Source organism: Chiroxiphia lanceolata, chromosome 6 (genome assembly GCF_009829145.1).
Source record: "Chiroxiphia lanceolata isolate bChiLan1 chromosome 6, bChiLan1.pri, whole genome shotgun sequence".
Taxonomy (NCBI): Eukaryota; Metazoa; Chordata; class Aves; order Passeriformes; family Pipridae; genus Chiroxiphia; species Chiroxiphia lanceolata.
This window is the reverse complement of record NC_045642.1, coordinates 55330912-55347587: the sequence shown is the minus strand read 5'-3', so window position 1 is coordinate 55347587 and position 16676 is coordinate 55330912. Positions and strand designations below refer to the sequence as shown.

The window sequence follows — 16676 nt, the reverse complement described above, 5'->3', positions numbered from 1 at the left end:
TGTTAGTTCTGAAATCTCAGTAGTATAAAGAAATACTCATGACTTGAGTCAAGAAACTATCGTTAGATGGCTTTAATTAAAAGAATTCTGTGGTTACAATTTCATAGCCTGGTTTGTTTTAAAATGTACTTTCTTAAAGCTTTACCTAATTAAGTCTATAGTCTTAAAAAGGGTCAGTGTTCATACTGCAAATAAAGTTAATATTCTGCTTTAATGCTTGAAATATGCAACTAGAATTTCTACAACTGTAGCTGATGCAACTTTTATGTAATGGCATGAATTCCAGGCAAGCAAACTTGCATGAGATAATTGATAACTTGTAACTTTTTTTTCTCTGACCATTCTACATGCAAAGTTCTGCATATTAGTATGTCTCATCACCAGGGGGATGATTTTTCACCTCTTCATGTTTTGCTTGCCTCTTATCCTGTAATTTTTCTAGGAATTGAAAACCTCAGTCTTCCTCAAAGTTCATATGTGATTGATGGGACTGTGACATTTTAGTAAGACATGGGTTTGGACATATCAGTTAAAACTATTGTAGTAGTACCTTGAATATAGCAAGCTCCTGGGACTCTCAAGTTAGCAAAATTGAGGATGAAAGTTATTAAAACTGTCTGTACTGTTCAAAAGAGATTTACTTTGAAGTCTTCACTGATTCTTCTTGTCTTGAAGTTGTAGGCACCACTAAATCCTCTGAAATGGCAAAGCTTGAGATCATAAATAGATGTTCTGGAGCTCTCTATTAGAGCAAAGTGCACGGTGAGAGGATAACGCCTTCCAGTTCCTATGAAACACAAGGAATGAAGTTGGCATTTCCATCAGAAATGTGTTTTATACTTTAAGTTCATTGAGTGTCAGCCTTGTATCTGAAATGTCTCTTTATTGATCTGCTGGAAGAGAGGGGTTCTTTGTTTTGGTTTTTTGGGTTTTTTTGTTTGTTTTGTTTTTTTGGTTTGGTTTTTTTTGTTTTGGTTTTTGGGTTTTTTTTGTTGTTTTGGTTTTTTTTTTTTTTGTTTTGGTTTTTGGGGTTTTTTGTTTTGGTTTTTGGGGTTTTTTGTTTTGGTTTTTGGGGTTTTTTGTTTTGGTTTTTGGGGTTTTTTGTTTTGGTTTTTGGGGTTTTTTGGTTTGGTTTTTGGGGTTTTTTGGTTTGGTTTTTGGGGTTTTTTGGTTTGGTTTTTGGGGTTTTTTGGTTTGGTTTTTGGTTTTTTTTTTTTTGGTTTTGGGGGTTTTTTTGGTTTGGTTTTTTGGTTTGGTTTCTTTTGGTTTGGTTTTTGTTTGGTTTCTTTTGGTTTGGTTTTTGTTTGGTTTCTTTTGGTTTGGTTTTTGTTTGGTTTCTTTTGGTTTGGTTTTTGTTTGGTTTCTTTTGGTTTGGTTTTGGTTTGGTTTCTTTTGGTTTGGTTTTTGTTTGGTTTCTTTTGGTTTGGTTTTTGTTTGGTTTCTTTTGGTTTGGTTTTTGTTTGGTTTCTTTTGGTTTGGTTTTTGTTTGGTTTCTTTTGGTTTGGTTTTTGTTTGGTTTCTTTTGGTTTGGTTTTGGTTTGGTTTCTTTTGGTTTGGTTTTTCTTTTGGTTTTTTGTTTTGTTTTGGGTTCGGTGTTGGGTTCGGTGTTGGGTTCGGTGTTGGGTTCGGTGTTGGGTTCGGTGTTGGGTTCGGTTTTGGTTTTTTGTGGGGTTTTTTTGGTTCGGTTTTTGGTTCGGTTTTTGTTTGCTTTTTTCTTGTTTGTTTTTGTTGTTCTTAGGGTTTTGTTGTTGATGTTCATTTACACAGTGAAATTTCTAGGTTGATTTAAAGGAAAAAAAAAGGCAAAAGGGGAGTCTAATATGACTAAACAGTGTGCGTATTTAGCCATATTAAATATCCAGTATGTTTTTAACTTGCAATCATATGCTTGATAATTCTTAGATTGACTGAAGTATTAACACAAAATTCTCTATTATGCACAATACCTTTAATATCAGGTATCTAACTTTGGGTAATGAGAGTAGTGGATAGCACAAAGGAAAAAATTCATGGTTTTCATTTTCTTGGGATGTGGGGTTTGGGTTTTTTTCTTAACCTTTGATTCACTTTTGAGGGATCATGCTTCTAAACTCTCATGGATGTGATTTTTTTTTTTTAACTTAACTTGATTGTGAACATAAAATTACATGCAGGAAAAGTAATGATCTTCTTATAATTTTTTGCCTGCAACTTTGGTTTTGAGTGGAAACGTGGGGTTTAGTTAAAAAATGGTTATATGTAAAATAAAAAGCCAGCTGAGTAATTTCCCATCTTCATCCCAGAACTCAGTATTTCTCTTTTTCTAGTTGAATATCAATATTACTCTAAGAAAATAATCTTGGACTTGTTTTGAATTCTAATGTTTCAGCATGACCTGAAATAGTACTTGTCTGATTGCTTTCTGATAGCTTAAATAATTCAAATTTTTGTGACTAGGGTATCAGGTGAAACCTACTTATATGGACTATGTTGTTGTTTTTATAATAAATATTGTCAGCTGTCGGACTTGGTAAATTAGCTTGGGCATAAGGCAGTGGAGGTGTGGGTGTGCAGTTTATTTCTTCTCAAGCTGCAGCATTTCAGGTCTTGGTAGCATAAGGTAATAGTTGAGTGAGATATAGTTCTTGTCTTCACAAATTTTTTTAATAATTATTTAATTAAACGTGTACATGCTTTTTAATTTTTTATATTAGCTGAAGATTAAAAAAAATTAGGTTTTTTTCAGTAAGATGGTAGAAAAATGGTGAGGCAAAGACTTCATTCAGCAATGGGAATTTTAGCTTTCCAGGCTATATCTTAGCTAAAAATCAATATGCCACATCAGCTGTTTTTTGTGGTCGTGGTCTAATTTTATTCCAGTCATAAGTAATTGCATTGCACTAGGGGAGTGCAACTTAAGTAGCAAGACTCAAGTAGGGAAGTCAAGGTGGTTTCTAGGACAACCTGACCAAGCTCATTTAGAACAAAGGACATCAGATTAATTTGAAAGATTATTTGTTCATATATGGTTGTATGGAAGGCATTTAGTTGTGGCCCTGTGGGGTCTCTACCATGTGATAGCCAAGTTATGAATGAATCTCTCTGTCATGGCTTTTGGAATCTTGGTTTGGGATGAAGAAAGAGATGACCTGGATAGTAGCAGAAGACTAAGGAGGCAAAACAATACTTATTAGCCTGGCTGGCAGCACTTTTCAGCATACTGACAGCTTACTTGTGTCTAATGTGTTTTTTTAGCCAGAACAGCAAGGGAGGATCTTCAAGGGAAATAATGATGTCACTTTGCAGGTGCATATAAGGCATGATGAACAACACAGAAGAAACCATAAAACCACCTGTTAAGAACATGGAGAGTAGAAACAGGTGTAAAGGACCAATTTGACATCAGTTCCTTGATAGAGAGTGAAAAATGATAGGAGACAAGATTACACTTCCCAGTGAGGAAGTGAAGGCAAATAAATTGTGCTTATCAGGGCTGATGCAGAAAGGCAACACGGTCAAGGCCATGGCATGAAGAATGAATTTTGCTGTGGTAGTCATCATGAGAGAAATAGGCACACCAGTGAAAAGCTGGGAAATGGAATAGGCCAATTACCAAACTCTGAGAGTGTTATCTGACCCCTTGATGGAAAAAAAAACCCCAAACTCTCTCTATCTTACACATGGTACAGGAAAACTAGAGATAGATCTGAGACACAGTGGTTGGTGTCACAGATGCCTCTACTACAGCTCACAGTGATGGGTACTTCTGTGTTCTGATGAATGAAATCCAGGGAGTCATGGGAGAAACATGACTAAGGACTGTGTTACAGCCCTGTGAAACTTGAACTGACAGCTGCACACTCATAAGAGTCAATTGAAGATTGTCAACATTTCATCTTCCTTAGCAAGAGATCAGGTCTAGATAGATAAAACTGTGTCATCTCTGTGAATGATGCCTATTGAAATTTTGGAGGTGACATTATTCAGCTGTAGAAGACGTGAGATAATAAGCAAAGAAAAAGATCTTGTAGATTTATCCCTATTTTGTACCTCCTTGAGAAACTGCAGGGGTTATGAAGTGTGCCCTTTAAATAATACAGGAAGATGGTTTGAAGAGGGAATGGAAAAAGGGGAGATGATACCAAGAGGAACGCATACAACTATTTGACAAGCATCTGTTGGGCAGAAGAGATTTGGGTTGAGCTCTGATTCCAAGTCTTTCCTAGAAAGAGGATGTCTGTAAGCTGAGAAATGAGTGAGATGACGGAATAGTTTCAAAGGCAGGTTGTGAGGTTTGCTGTAGCTTATCTGGCATGGAAAAGACCTGAACTGTGAAGGGATACACTAGAGTTTGTGAGGAGATTAAAAAAAAAAGTGAAAAGAGAAGAGAATTCATGAAAATTGGAATAAATCCATTGATTTAAGTAGCAGGAGCCATAGAGGGGAGTAGCAGACAGGTAACACCCATGTGTGGGGTGAGGAGAAGGAGGGAAATGTAAGATTTGGAGCTTGATGTTCATTGTGGAAAAAATACCTAATTTAAAAGCCCTGGGGTAATTTGCTCATAAGTGTTAGGTTGATCCTTTTGTGTAACATTATGTTCAGATATTAAAAGTTGTGAATGGTTGAATTGAGAGATTACCTAAGAAATGTTACAGTGGTCATGATCGTGTATTTTATACAGCTGTTCCTATTTAAGAATCAATTTTAAAAAAAAAAATCAAAGGACTTACCAGTTCTCCTGTGTCCTAATCTTTGACTAAGGATTTTTTTTCATAAAGCTGATTTAGTTCATGCATGTGTTTCAAATTTCCAGGCTCCATCAATGCTTCTTTGTATGTTATCGCTATAAAATACCTCTGATTCTTATTCCATAAATAGGGACAGCTATGACACTGACTTGAAAATCCAATTATTATTGCAATATATTAATTTTCAATATTTTGAATCTTCTTGTGTATGTTTCAGGACATTTGTTTCGCAGCACAGTGTTTCAGTTCCTTTGGTATTACTCAGACAACCTGTTAAAAATAGATCCTTACTCAATCAAGTTTCCTTGAGGAGTGTTGTGACAATAGTTGGCTTCAGCACCTTGCTTCCTCATTAGCAAGATACCTTTCCCTGGGCTGAAACTGTGACACACAGCTTTGCAGGGACAATACTGGAACACTCTGAGCTGAGGGAATCGAGTGGTGTGATTGACGCACAACAAACTTTGGCCTGGTCTTGCCAAGGGGCCTTGGAGTTTATGCAGTGCTTGAGATCTGAATTTATGGAGAATTGACTGAGATACATAGAATAACTCACTCCTCCAAGGATTTTCTTTCTTTGTCAGCCTGTCTGGAGAAGCAGACAGATAATCTTGAAGACATGGAATAAGTTTTCTGGGCCAGTGTTACTTTTACAGCAATAAAAAAATCAAAACTTGGAAACTGTAAAGTGACATGGTGTTAAGCCATTCCATTTATCCTCTCATGCCAAGGTAACAGGTCTTTCACGCAGATGATTAAGAGGCAGTATGCATCATATCATGACTTCAGTAAAGCCAAGGTCTCTTGATATTCTCCTAAAGTTTGGGAAGCTTGGGTTTTATTTTGAAATTGCTATCAAGTGTTATGGGGAAACTATTTAGAATAATGGTGTTAATAACTTTCTGTCAAACTGGTGTTGTTTAATTTACTTAATTTACTTACATATTTATGTGTTCCTTAAATTTAACTGCAGAGGGGGAAAAAAAAAGGAAAAAATGTGTTCTCTATTACCCCTGTGGCTAGAAGAACTAGGGGGTTTAAATAGTGGTAAGGAAAGTTTTAACTAGACTTTAAGAAACTTCCTCTTGAAACAGCAATCCTGGATTTCTGGAGTGGATGGTTGGGGAAGTGGTGGAATTTCCATCATGAAAGCCTTTTCAGAACAGGTTAAACAAGCATCTCTGCAGAGTAATGTAGGTATAGTTGATCCTGCCTGAGGCCAAGAGACTTCATTAGATGACCTCTTAAGGTTTCTTCTAGCCTGTTGGTTTGTGTTCATATATATGACTCTTTCTTCTTAAATATGAGGTCAAATTCCACTACTAGATTCCAGATCAGATACTTATTATGTAAAACAATACATACAGTCCACAGCCACTTAATGTTGGGACTATGTCTGAATCTTTTGCTGAGGGAAAAATAACATTCTGAGCTGTTTACTGTAGGTGGTTACAGGCACTTTAATTATTATCTGTTGGCTGCATCCTGTAGCTTCCTCCAGCTTGTACTATAGCTTTTAGTGTGGCTTCCTTAATGCTCCTGATGGAGAAATTCAGGGGTGAATTCTGGTGTATTTACAATCTTGGCTGCTTTTTGTGTTGAAGTGTAGGTACTTGAAAACTTCAGGATACAGCATGCAAACTTGGCAGGCTGAGAGAGAGTAGGAACATGGACTGAAATAGCCTGGAGGACTGACAGGAGACTGAGAGCTTGAAGCCTGGGCTTTCTTGGAATTTGTCCTGAGTCTACTTCTAAATTAGACAGACTGCTCTCGCTCAGTATCTAGCTGTTATTAATGCAAATCTCCAGTTCGGCTGATGTATGTGTCCCATAGATAAAAGTATTATGAATGTTTTTAAGAATTGCCTATGCAAATTGAAGCACAACTTATGTTTAAGTAGAGAGTGCTCGTTTAATGAAGAGCTTTTAAATAGTTAGGTTTAGTCTTTGTGGTTCAATATGTGATGCCACATTTTATTTATGGGAAAGATCTGGAAGAACTGTCTTAGCAGACAAAGTCACTAATTTTGTCACATTCTTTAGGGACACCTATTAGTATGGTATCTTTTTCCTTCTTAACATCATGTTGTCTCTGTTCCATCCTCATGAGTTTACAGAACAGTATTGTGACTACAGATGGAAAATTAAGGTGCAGAGACAATGGATAAAATTATTTGTTTAATTTTAAGTAGGAGCTTAGGGTCAGGTGTCTCTCAGAGGATATAGTGTATCATAGAAATGCTTGTCTTTGAATACAACCTGCAGCTTCTGGTTACTTTGCCAAAGTATGTATTTATTTTCAACATTCAAACACTATGATTTCAAGCATTCAACATAGCCATAGTTCCTTTCCTCACAGCCTTATTTTCAAGAACTAAACCATTTCAGCTAAAGCTTTTAAAAAACCCTGTCAATTCAATGCACTGTCAAAAAAAAATCAACACAAAAGACTAAATCTTTGTCAAAGTTACAAGAATCTGAAAACTACCTTGGAACATGGTAGCCAATCACAGGCATACATTTCCATTTACAAAGGGATTATAAATTTTACCAGTAATCTTGTTGCCTTTTTTTTAACGTTCTGCTGCTTTTTGTTTCATTTCTTTCAGATGATATTAACTGTGTTTCTGAGCAACAATGAACAGATTCTGACAGAAGTTCCAATAACACCAGAAACAACCTGTCGTGATGTAGTGGAGTTCTGCAAAGAGCCTGGAGAGGGGAGCTGCCATCTGGCTGAAGTATGGCGTGGAAATGGTAAGTAAAATGTTCAGTGGAAATGGATGTAAATATGTGTACTGGTTATAAAAAAGCAAGGCTGCCTTTTAAATATTATTTCAAATTGTATTTTTTTTTCTTCTTCTAGCAAACTGACACAAAGCATGGTACATCAGTATCTGTAGACACTAATGTAATTCTTCATTTTTATTTTTTTTTTCTGTTTTCTTACTCAGTATGGAGCACTTGATAAAATGCATGTATAGGAGCTGTTAGTGTTCTTTATTTCTGTTTTTCAAATAGAATGGAGGGAATTTAAATGACAGTAGGGAATCTCAGGATGTTTTCTTACAGTCAGTGGGTATAGATCACCACCTGCATTCTTTCCAGTTCTATTTTCTCACTGTTAGGCATGTGAACACAACCTGAACTTTAAGAAAGGGTATAGATTTTTCCTTCTTATCATGAAGAGCAATGTTCTGCAGGCAGCATTATGCCAGAATGGGACAGTATCTCCAGGATATTCATGAACATTTCCTCTCAAAGATTTGACAGCCTCTCTTGGGGCAGGTAGTAGCGCCCATATCCTATTTGTATTGCAGTGTCATTTCATAGAATAACAGGGCAGGCCATTTTTTTTCAAGAATGTGTCAAAATCCATGTGTAATGGATTCTGTTTCTAGAGGGATTCTTGCAACTGCGTGTAGTACAAGCTTCCAGGTTATAGTTTATCAATGTATGAATGTAAGTAGACTTGATGGATGGGTGAGGATAATAGTTAGGTATGCTCATGGAATCATAGAATAGGATCAAAGAATGGTTTAGGATGGAAGGGACCTTAAAGATAACCTTGTTCAACCCCCCTGTTCTTATCTCTTATCTCTGAGGTCACCCTCGTTCAAGCTGTTTTATGTCATTTGTTCTGGATAAAGACTGATGAGGTCATAACTTGATATTGAATTCTTAAATTTTGCGCAAAGGTGTTTTATTTTGGCTGGGGGCTTTTTGCCAGACAAAATATGCATTATTCAGATGCCTTTGGAGCTTTTACATGTTAGCAATCTAGAATATTTTCCTCCAGGGAAAACTATTCCTCTTCTTGTCTAAAGTGTTCTAAGTCTTTATAAAGGGAAAAGGTGCCTGAAGTAGTAATTTCCTAACTGGATGAAAACTCAGAGTTTAGGCAAGAGGGAGCAGGGGACAGGTTAAGCATGTCTGCAGTTCTAGGAACACAAATTCAATATATAGTTACTTAGAAAATTGTCTTTAAGGATAAAAGTTGCAGGAGGGGTAAAACTTTTTCAAACTGGGAATTTAGATAATGGAGAGTGTATGATGCCAAGTGCATCACGAATTTCTAAAATGGGTCTGCAGACTTTTTTAAATGAAACTCAGATATCTCTAATATTTTTCAATCACTTGTCTGTGGAAATGTAACATACTTTTGTTTTCGCAATACTTTGAGGGTGTAGTTCTTCAAAAATGCAGGGAAGAATGTTGTCAATTAGCTTCAAAGGGTGACTGGAAACTGGAAGAGTGATCTACAGCATCTTCCAGGAACACTTATACCTTGCAATCCTTGGACCTTAGAAGCACAGCTTTTCTATGATAACTTTTAAGATTGAGAAAATATTTTATCTGTGGATACATTATGTTATTTCTCAAAGTGTTAGATTCCTAAAGCTAAAAGTTTCTATAAAGTGGGAAATAAAACTTATTTAGGAAGTTGTGATGGAGGGACTAAGACTAAATTTTAGGTAACTACCCTGAGAATCATATGCCTTTGGTCCCATTAAAGTCAGTGGACATCTGAATATTATGGTGAGTAGAACATGGAGATTACCCATTTCAGCTGATTGTTGTCTGTTAACTTTGAGCACTGTGTGTCACCCAGTGTCCTGAAGTAGAGATTTTACATACAGACACCTAAGTGTAGAAGCAGAGTCCTGCCCAGAGCTTCTACTTGTTGTTGGTTCCAAGTTCCTTTTAAAGCTCACACGAAGGTGCAAGAGTCACAAATCTAACTTCACGTGGTAAATTCCCAAGGTGATAACTGTATAGATCTATTCCACTGAAAGTGTGGAACAGAAAAGACTAGAGAGAATGAAAGAGAGAATTGAACACTTGCATCTCTTTCTGGATCTTTCAAACAGGCCTGTACTGTCAGCAAAAAAAGGTGTCCTGCACCCTGCACATGGGTTTTAAGGTTCTCTGACAGGAATTTTGACACAAGCATTTATTTTGTTGTTCTTAAATGTAGGATACTGTTATAAAATCTGTCACCTCAGTTTCTTGACCCAAAGTCTGGGGTACATAAATTTCTCATTGAAACAGTTTTGGGTTTTGTTTTTTTTTTTTAACAGAATGTAAATATGATAACTTTTCCTTCTGCTCTTGAGAGCTAAACTGAACTCTTTCTGCTGAAGTTTTTAAAAATAATTTTGCTTGGAACAAAGGTCTCATGTAGGAAATAGGGGTCTAAACAGTTACATGAAACAGTTGCAACAATAAAAAACTTTAAACTATGGTTCTGAGTTGGAAGTGTGAAGCAATTTGCAATGAAACTGCTGCAGGTTCTGTCAGTGGAAGAGTATATGTTCTCTCTTCTATTACACAGGTCTGACCCCTCAGCCCTTATCCTCAAGGGAGCTCTACAAGTGTTCTTTCAGAGGACATTTTGGAAAGTAAAATTCAAAACAAAAGTTAATACAGCAAATCATGGGCTGAATAAACACATTAGATTTAGTCACACACCGTAAGTGGTCTGTTTTCCTGGCAGTCTCTCCATGTGGCACCGATGACAAATCACAACCCTCTCGGTAAGAGAGAGCTCTCTACCTGTGCTCTTGTGAATGTGCTTAACTCCTCCTTCTTTTCAGGTAGTTACAGCTTCTTTTAGGTAGCCCAACTGAATAAAGCATGTCTATTCAAATTCAAAGCATCAGGGCTTGTGGACTGTAGTTTTATTATCAGTACAAATAACAGTCTGTCTGCCCAAAAGCTTGTCCATTTTCCAAACTGTATTGATCTGACAAAATACTGTCTCTTCCAGTAATCTTCCTGTTCTGGATGTGTATGTACAGATAAATGAGAAACACTTCATTTTTATTTTTAAAGGATGAGAGAGACTGTTTTTCCAGAAAAATGGTATTAAAATGGTATTAAAATCTATGCAAGTTTGGTTCCAAAAATTATGTAAGATTTCTAGAGTTCAGAGGAAGATTACAATAACCTAGCTGTTGGAAAACATACTTGTTTATTTATTATTGTAGCTTTTATCTGTTTGTTTTTGTGTGACAAAGAAATGGTTGAAGAGCTTCCCATGAGTTGTAAAGTAGTTTAGATATTCTTTGCATTAAAGTTAAGAAGCTGATTCTTCTCAGAGCTGCATGACCTAAGCATTTGGCTTATTCACATTTGATTTTGGTATTTCATTCCTGTTCCCTCTCTAGTTTCCTGAGATGAGTAATAGCTGAAAAAGTCAATAGCATTCGTGCCTGATACATCAGTATACTTTGTACCACCTTGTGCTTTGTCAGTTTGAAGCTTCCTCTTTTTACATAGATTTCTCATATTGTAACAGCAGAAAAAAACACAGAATATTCTTCCTCATTCCCCAGCTATTGCAAATAGCATAGCAGTTGGTAAGGAGGTGGAAAGACAGGTGTGATACCAGGAACTTGTAGTATATGCCAAGAGAAAATGGATTTCAACCTTTAAATCCACCCAGTAATTCACTTCATTTACATCTGGAATGCCCTTCAGTATTTGGTCATAATTGGTATTCCTCAGTGCAGTGGTAACTTAGAGGCAAGTGGGTGTGAAAGAAATAGTTGCTTACTACAAGTGTGCTTCTGCAAACTTGGGGGAAAAAGACTCGTTCCAGATCTCACAGTGAACTCCCCCACTGTGGAGATAATCCATTACTGTGTATTCTGGTTTCATGTAGAGCAGGCATGAATGTGTTTATTACACATTTAGCAGGATACTTCTAGTCAGGATAAAAAGCAATTCTGAAGCCTGAAAGTTTAAGTTGTGGATATGTAGTTCCAGCAGAAGGATTTTGCAACTCTTTTCTGAAACGCTGCTGCAGTATCTGTGTTTGTCTTACAGGGTGTTTCATTTCAGAGTACTTAAAACAAGCCCATCCTCAAAACTTTTACTTAAAAGGAAAGGAGTCTAGCTCAGTTCTCAAAAATATTTTAGAATTTTGATCCAACTTAAAATCTGAGGCAGTTTTTGCAAATAAGTATGGGTATATGCATACACCATGGTTTTCCACTTAATCATTAAAACAAATATTCTCTAAATGTTAAAGTATAGGGACCCAACCTGTTTATTATTCTCTACACTAGTTTTCCTATTCCACCTTTTCTTCATGCTTTTCTACTTAACTAAAAAAAAAAGTTTGAAGTAGTACTGTGAAAACAATTAGTGACAAATATACAGTGCTAAGGATTGGACTTGGTGATCCTTGCGGGTCCCTTCCAACTCAGCATATTCTGTGAAATATGTCTGAAGCTCTAACAACTGAGAAAAGTTTAACTGTAACATTTCTCTTTGTTTTGTTTTGATTTTGGTTCTTAAAGAACAGAGATTTCCAGAAAATATCTCTTTGTACTATTATACAGCAAATATAAGACCATGCTTTCTTCTTGCAGTTTTAATAGATTTAAAGGATTTAAACTGAGGAAAGGAATGGAGACGTAGATTCTCACTATGCCTTGTCTCAAGTGTTAATGTCCATTTCTTCGTCCTTTTTCTTTTCTGAATCTGTCCTGTAGCCAAGTTGCACAGAATGGTTAGTGCTTCTTTATCTTTCATCTGCTTCAGTGATGCTGATGATGCTGTTATTACTTAAACCTGTTTTCTGCCTAATTTAGGGCAACGTATCCCAAATTGCTTTTGTAAAAGAACTGCACAAGTAGTAGAAAATGCCATTTCTTTCCATTTCCATGTCTGAAAAATATTAGCCTTAATTATTTGAGGTACATTATGTAAATGAAACCTCTTAGTTTGACTAACTCCTAGGAGTTCGTTTGACAAACTCCCATTACTTTTAATGGGAGACCAGCTTAACCAGGAGTGAGGCTGCAGCCACTCCTCACCATTCCAGAATTAGCCCAGCCCTGTTCAGACATCCAGTTTCTTAGTACTTTCTAACCAAGCTTCAGTTCTACCTGGGTTTACCTAGCAATTTTTCTATTTGGGAGAAATTCCTAAAGCTTCATATCTTCTGTGTCCTAAAGTCTCTGAAGTAAACCACTTAAATATTTTTACACTCTGTGATCTTTAAAAGACTCATACTGCAATTTTAGTGGATATGCTTCAAAGCACTTGAAATCTTACTTTACTTTAGGAGTTGAAAAACCTGAAAATCGTGTTTTTAAAATTCCTCCCTAAGAACTGAGTTGTAATAAGCCACTGACCTTATTCTTGTGTGCTTAAACATTATTGACAATGTTTCTTGAACTCCACTTGAGTGAGGAGCGAGCTGAAGTTAAGAAAATAATTGATTTTTTTCTTAAATCCAGGTGTTGTGATTGTTTGTTTGTTTTGCAGGGGTTTTTTGAAGATAAGTAACCAGTCAGCTGATGAATATAATTAGCTTGTGGTTTAAATGACCCTTCCCCATTGAAAGCTGCTAGATCTAACCGTGGCTAAATTGTGTTTATCACATACATGTTTGAGACAACATATTTTGACAAAACCCTTCATTGTGTTAAGTGCACCGTGAAACAAGTGATAAAAATGTAGTGTTCTGTAGTATAATTAAGTATCCCAAGAGTATCAAGACATCTATACATCTATGTAGTTCACAATGCATATAACTTTTGGTGAATTTTGTTATATAAAGGTATATTTATGGTTTTCCCAAGCTTTCCCCAAGATTTCTCTTATATCTTCGAATCATTTTGTCTTCTCATGTCAAATGGGTAAAGTATGAAATGGATAACCTGTTGTTAGTGGTGCTTTTCCTGGTAGGAGATGCTGTGGTTTGGGTTTTGGCAGCCAAGAGCATTTTGCTTTTAACAATGAAGAATGCAAAATTCAGCTTTGGTTTCCATTGAAGTACGATTTTCTTTAGTGGTATTGGTTTGACATGGTGCTGCATGTAGGAAAGCTAATTAAATATCTTCTATATAATTTTACTCTGTTTAGAAGATGTATTTTAATACCGTGCTTAATATTAGATCTTAAAACGGAGATTTTCTTACCTTAAAAACATTTGATAATAAATGCAAGCATAATTATGGAAGCAGTGAAAAACTTCACTTTTTAAATGTATTTTCATTTTGAAATACTGATTATATTACATGCAGCATCTTAATATATTTTATTAGTTTGGAAGAATTAACTACACTGTTTTCTGTTTCTTTAGGGAAAAACAGAGATACTGACTGCTGCATGGAATTTAGTCTTTATTTGTTCACTGAGTTGCCAGTAATTCCAGATATAGTGGAAGTTAGTGTCTAGCATAGTGTACTGGAGTGGGAGCACCTGCTCAAGTTCTTTGGAGACGAAATGTGAATATAATGATAAGGCTTTTAGGCTGAGTGGAAACCCAGCGGTTCAAACTGAATGAATCACTTTAATAATAGAACAAAATACCCATCTGGTGGTGATGGGGAGCAGAGTTGCTATTTTCTAAATTAGGGTTACTAAACACTGATTTTTTTTTTTTTTTGTCTGGTGTTGCAAACTGTTTATGAACTGCTGTGGAACACTGAGCTGTGTCACAGTAACAAGCCAGCTTTTAGTACCCTGCAACTGCTGTCTGTTGCTACCTGTTTCTTTGACTTTGCATAAGACAAAATACATTGGATCGATTCAATTGCTACTCAAAAGGATATTCTGATCCTTAATAAGAGTTTTGTATAATTTTGCTTAATTTAAAGGAGTTTTAACAAGTTTTGTTTTGGTCCTGTGCTCTTAGAACGTCCCATACCCTTCGATCACATGATGTATGACCACCTACAGAAGTGGGGTCCCCGCAGGGAAGAGGTGAAATTTTTTCTTCGTCATGAGGAGTCACCAGCTGAAAACAATGAACAGAGTAAGTACAGTCATCCTGTAGTGTTGTTACCAAAACATATTCCATAGATTTCTGAAGTGACTTTGGTTATCAGTTCTTTCAGTGAGCTTCAATAATTGCATGTAATACAACTTCCTTGTACCAAAGCCATTTTGAACCTTCCTCAGTGGCACATTTATTCTTATTCTCTTTCTTTCTCTAGAATAGTTTCTACCAGTCTGCTAAGTAATAGTAAGATCAGTTTCTCTTCTGATCCTAATTTTGATTCAAAAATTTTGGTGGATATAGAGACTTGAGGCAGTTTTTTCCTATTGAAAGAAAGTCCCTACATTTTTAGAGGTTGGAATTATTCTTTTTGACCTCACGTTCTTTCAGTTGCACCAGAGAGAGACTTGTAAAGTCCTTTGGCTCCCTTAGAAACTCAAGTCCTCTTTACAGGCATCATTGGCAGAGGTTTCAGTGCCTTTACTTTTCAGTACTTCATGCAGGTATATTTAATAGTGGTGATAATTTGCTCTTGAAAAATCACTGCTCTGCTTGGTTCTACAGGACAAGTGTTTATAGTAAACAGTGCCCTATTAAACAGGCTTTCTTAAAAAGACCGGAATAAAAAAATAGAAGGGCTTTAGTTTTCTAAACTTACTAGTGAGGACTGCACTTAATTTGTGAGAAGAGTTCTGAGGCTGGGCCCTATGTACTTAATAGCTGTCAGACTGTCTGAAGGACAGGAAAGGTGTCTCAGTGAGATGTGTGTTTGCATGCTCAGATTATCCTTACTCATTCAACTAATCTGACTACTTCTAACAACAGGATTTCAAGTCTTGACTGACTCCTTATTGCTTTCAGCTGAGGTTTCTTCTCTTATTTTTAAGTTGTTCCTGCTTGTTTTGAATTCAGAAGTAGCAAGCCCAAAAACGTATGAGGAATTTTGTGTTAATTAGGTACTTCATAAAATTCTCTGTCATCCTTTGGGCAATGCAAATATAAAGTATGTTAAGAAATTTAAAATACACCTGAAGCCGCGGAGTTTCATGTAAAAAGAAAATGTTGCTTGTGACCCATGCATGCATGGCTCATTCATTTGTCACTGACCTATGGATCAATTTGTAGATTACAGTTGTTTATAACTTTAGAAATTAGAAAAGCTTCCTCCACTATATATATTTATAATGTTAATGTATTAAATTGAAGCTACGACTTCATGTGGACGCAAAATATGAAATTTGAGTAGTCACGCTCACTACACTGCTCTTCATGACATATTGCCTAAGTAGAAGTCAGAAAGGTAGAGCTGCATATCTGCACTTTTAATTGAGGAAGTCTGTGAAGTAAATGCTTTATTTCTGCTGATAACCTGATAGGAAAGAGTTGGAACTGGCAGAATAAAAATTCACAGGTAAAAGTTTTATGTAAATTCTTGAACAGAACTGGTTGTACATTCAAGAACAGATTCAAGAGTAAAACCCATTTATGTTGAAAACTGAACTTTGCACTAAGAATGATACTTTACTTTTAGGTGGCCGTCAAGCCCAAAATCAAAGAAATGGCATCAATATACCTGTGGAGAAACGTACAGAGAATGGGGTATGTAATAAGTCCTAAAGGTTTGGATCAATGCCACTCAAATACTTAATGCTTTAAAAATTACTGCTTTTCAAGATGTTATGGTGGGAACTGGTGAAAAAATATCTTGTTCTGTTTTGATTGTTTGTTTTTGTTATAAATGGAATGGGACAATGTCTTTTTCATCAACTACTCTAAATTTTCTGTCTGGAAAGAAATTCATGTATGTGATGTGAGAAGCTCCAGAATCTTATTAATTGCTGAATGTTCTAATCTGTTTTATTTATTCTGTTTGAAGAAAAAAAACAACTATGTTGTTTTTTCATGCTAGTATTGCCTCTCCAGACATCTTTTCTTGTTTGATTTTTCTCACTGGTCTCTTCATGGCATTGCCTAATAAAACATGAGAATGTATCTAGGGATTGGGATGTTTTCAGATGCTTGTAGAAGAGCTTGCTTACCCCTCAGAGCCGTCTCTTTGTACTGTTTTTTATGAACTTGGCTCATTTCTACACCTGTTTTTTTAGCTAAAATATAACTAGGTTTCTGATTTAAAACACATATTACGTAGCATAGGCAACCTGTGAATCCTGGTTTGAACACTGTCTCTTTTACAAATAAAACATAGT

The 16676-nt window shown here is 36.1% G+C and overlaps 1 protein-coding gene across 6 annotated transcripts in view; it reads left to right on the top strand.

The window, feature by feature from the left end:
- Positions 1-16676, top strand: part of PPP1R13B (protein phosphatase 1 regulatory subunit 13B) — a 70871-nt gene that overhangs the window by 18898 nt on the left and 35297 nt on the right. For all 6 annotated transcript variants that reach the window (XM_032691185.1, XM_032691186.1, XM_032691184.1 and 3 more), the window contains exons 2-4: positions 7340-7487; positions 14386-14505; positions 16001-16068. In XM_032691185.1, coding sequence (XP_032547076.1) covers positions 7340-7487; positions 14386-14505; positions 16001-16068 — 336 coding nt within the window. The remainder of the gene's footprint in view (positions 1-7339; positions 7488-14385; positions 14506-16000; positions 16069-16676) is intronic.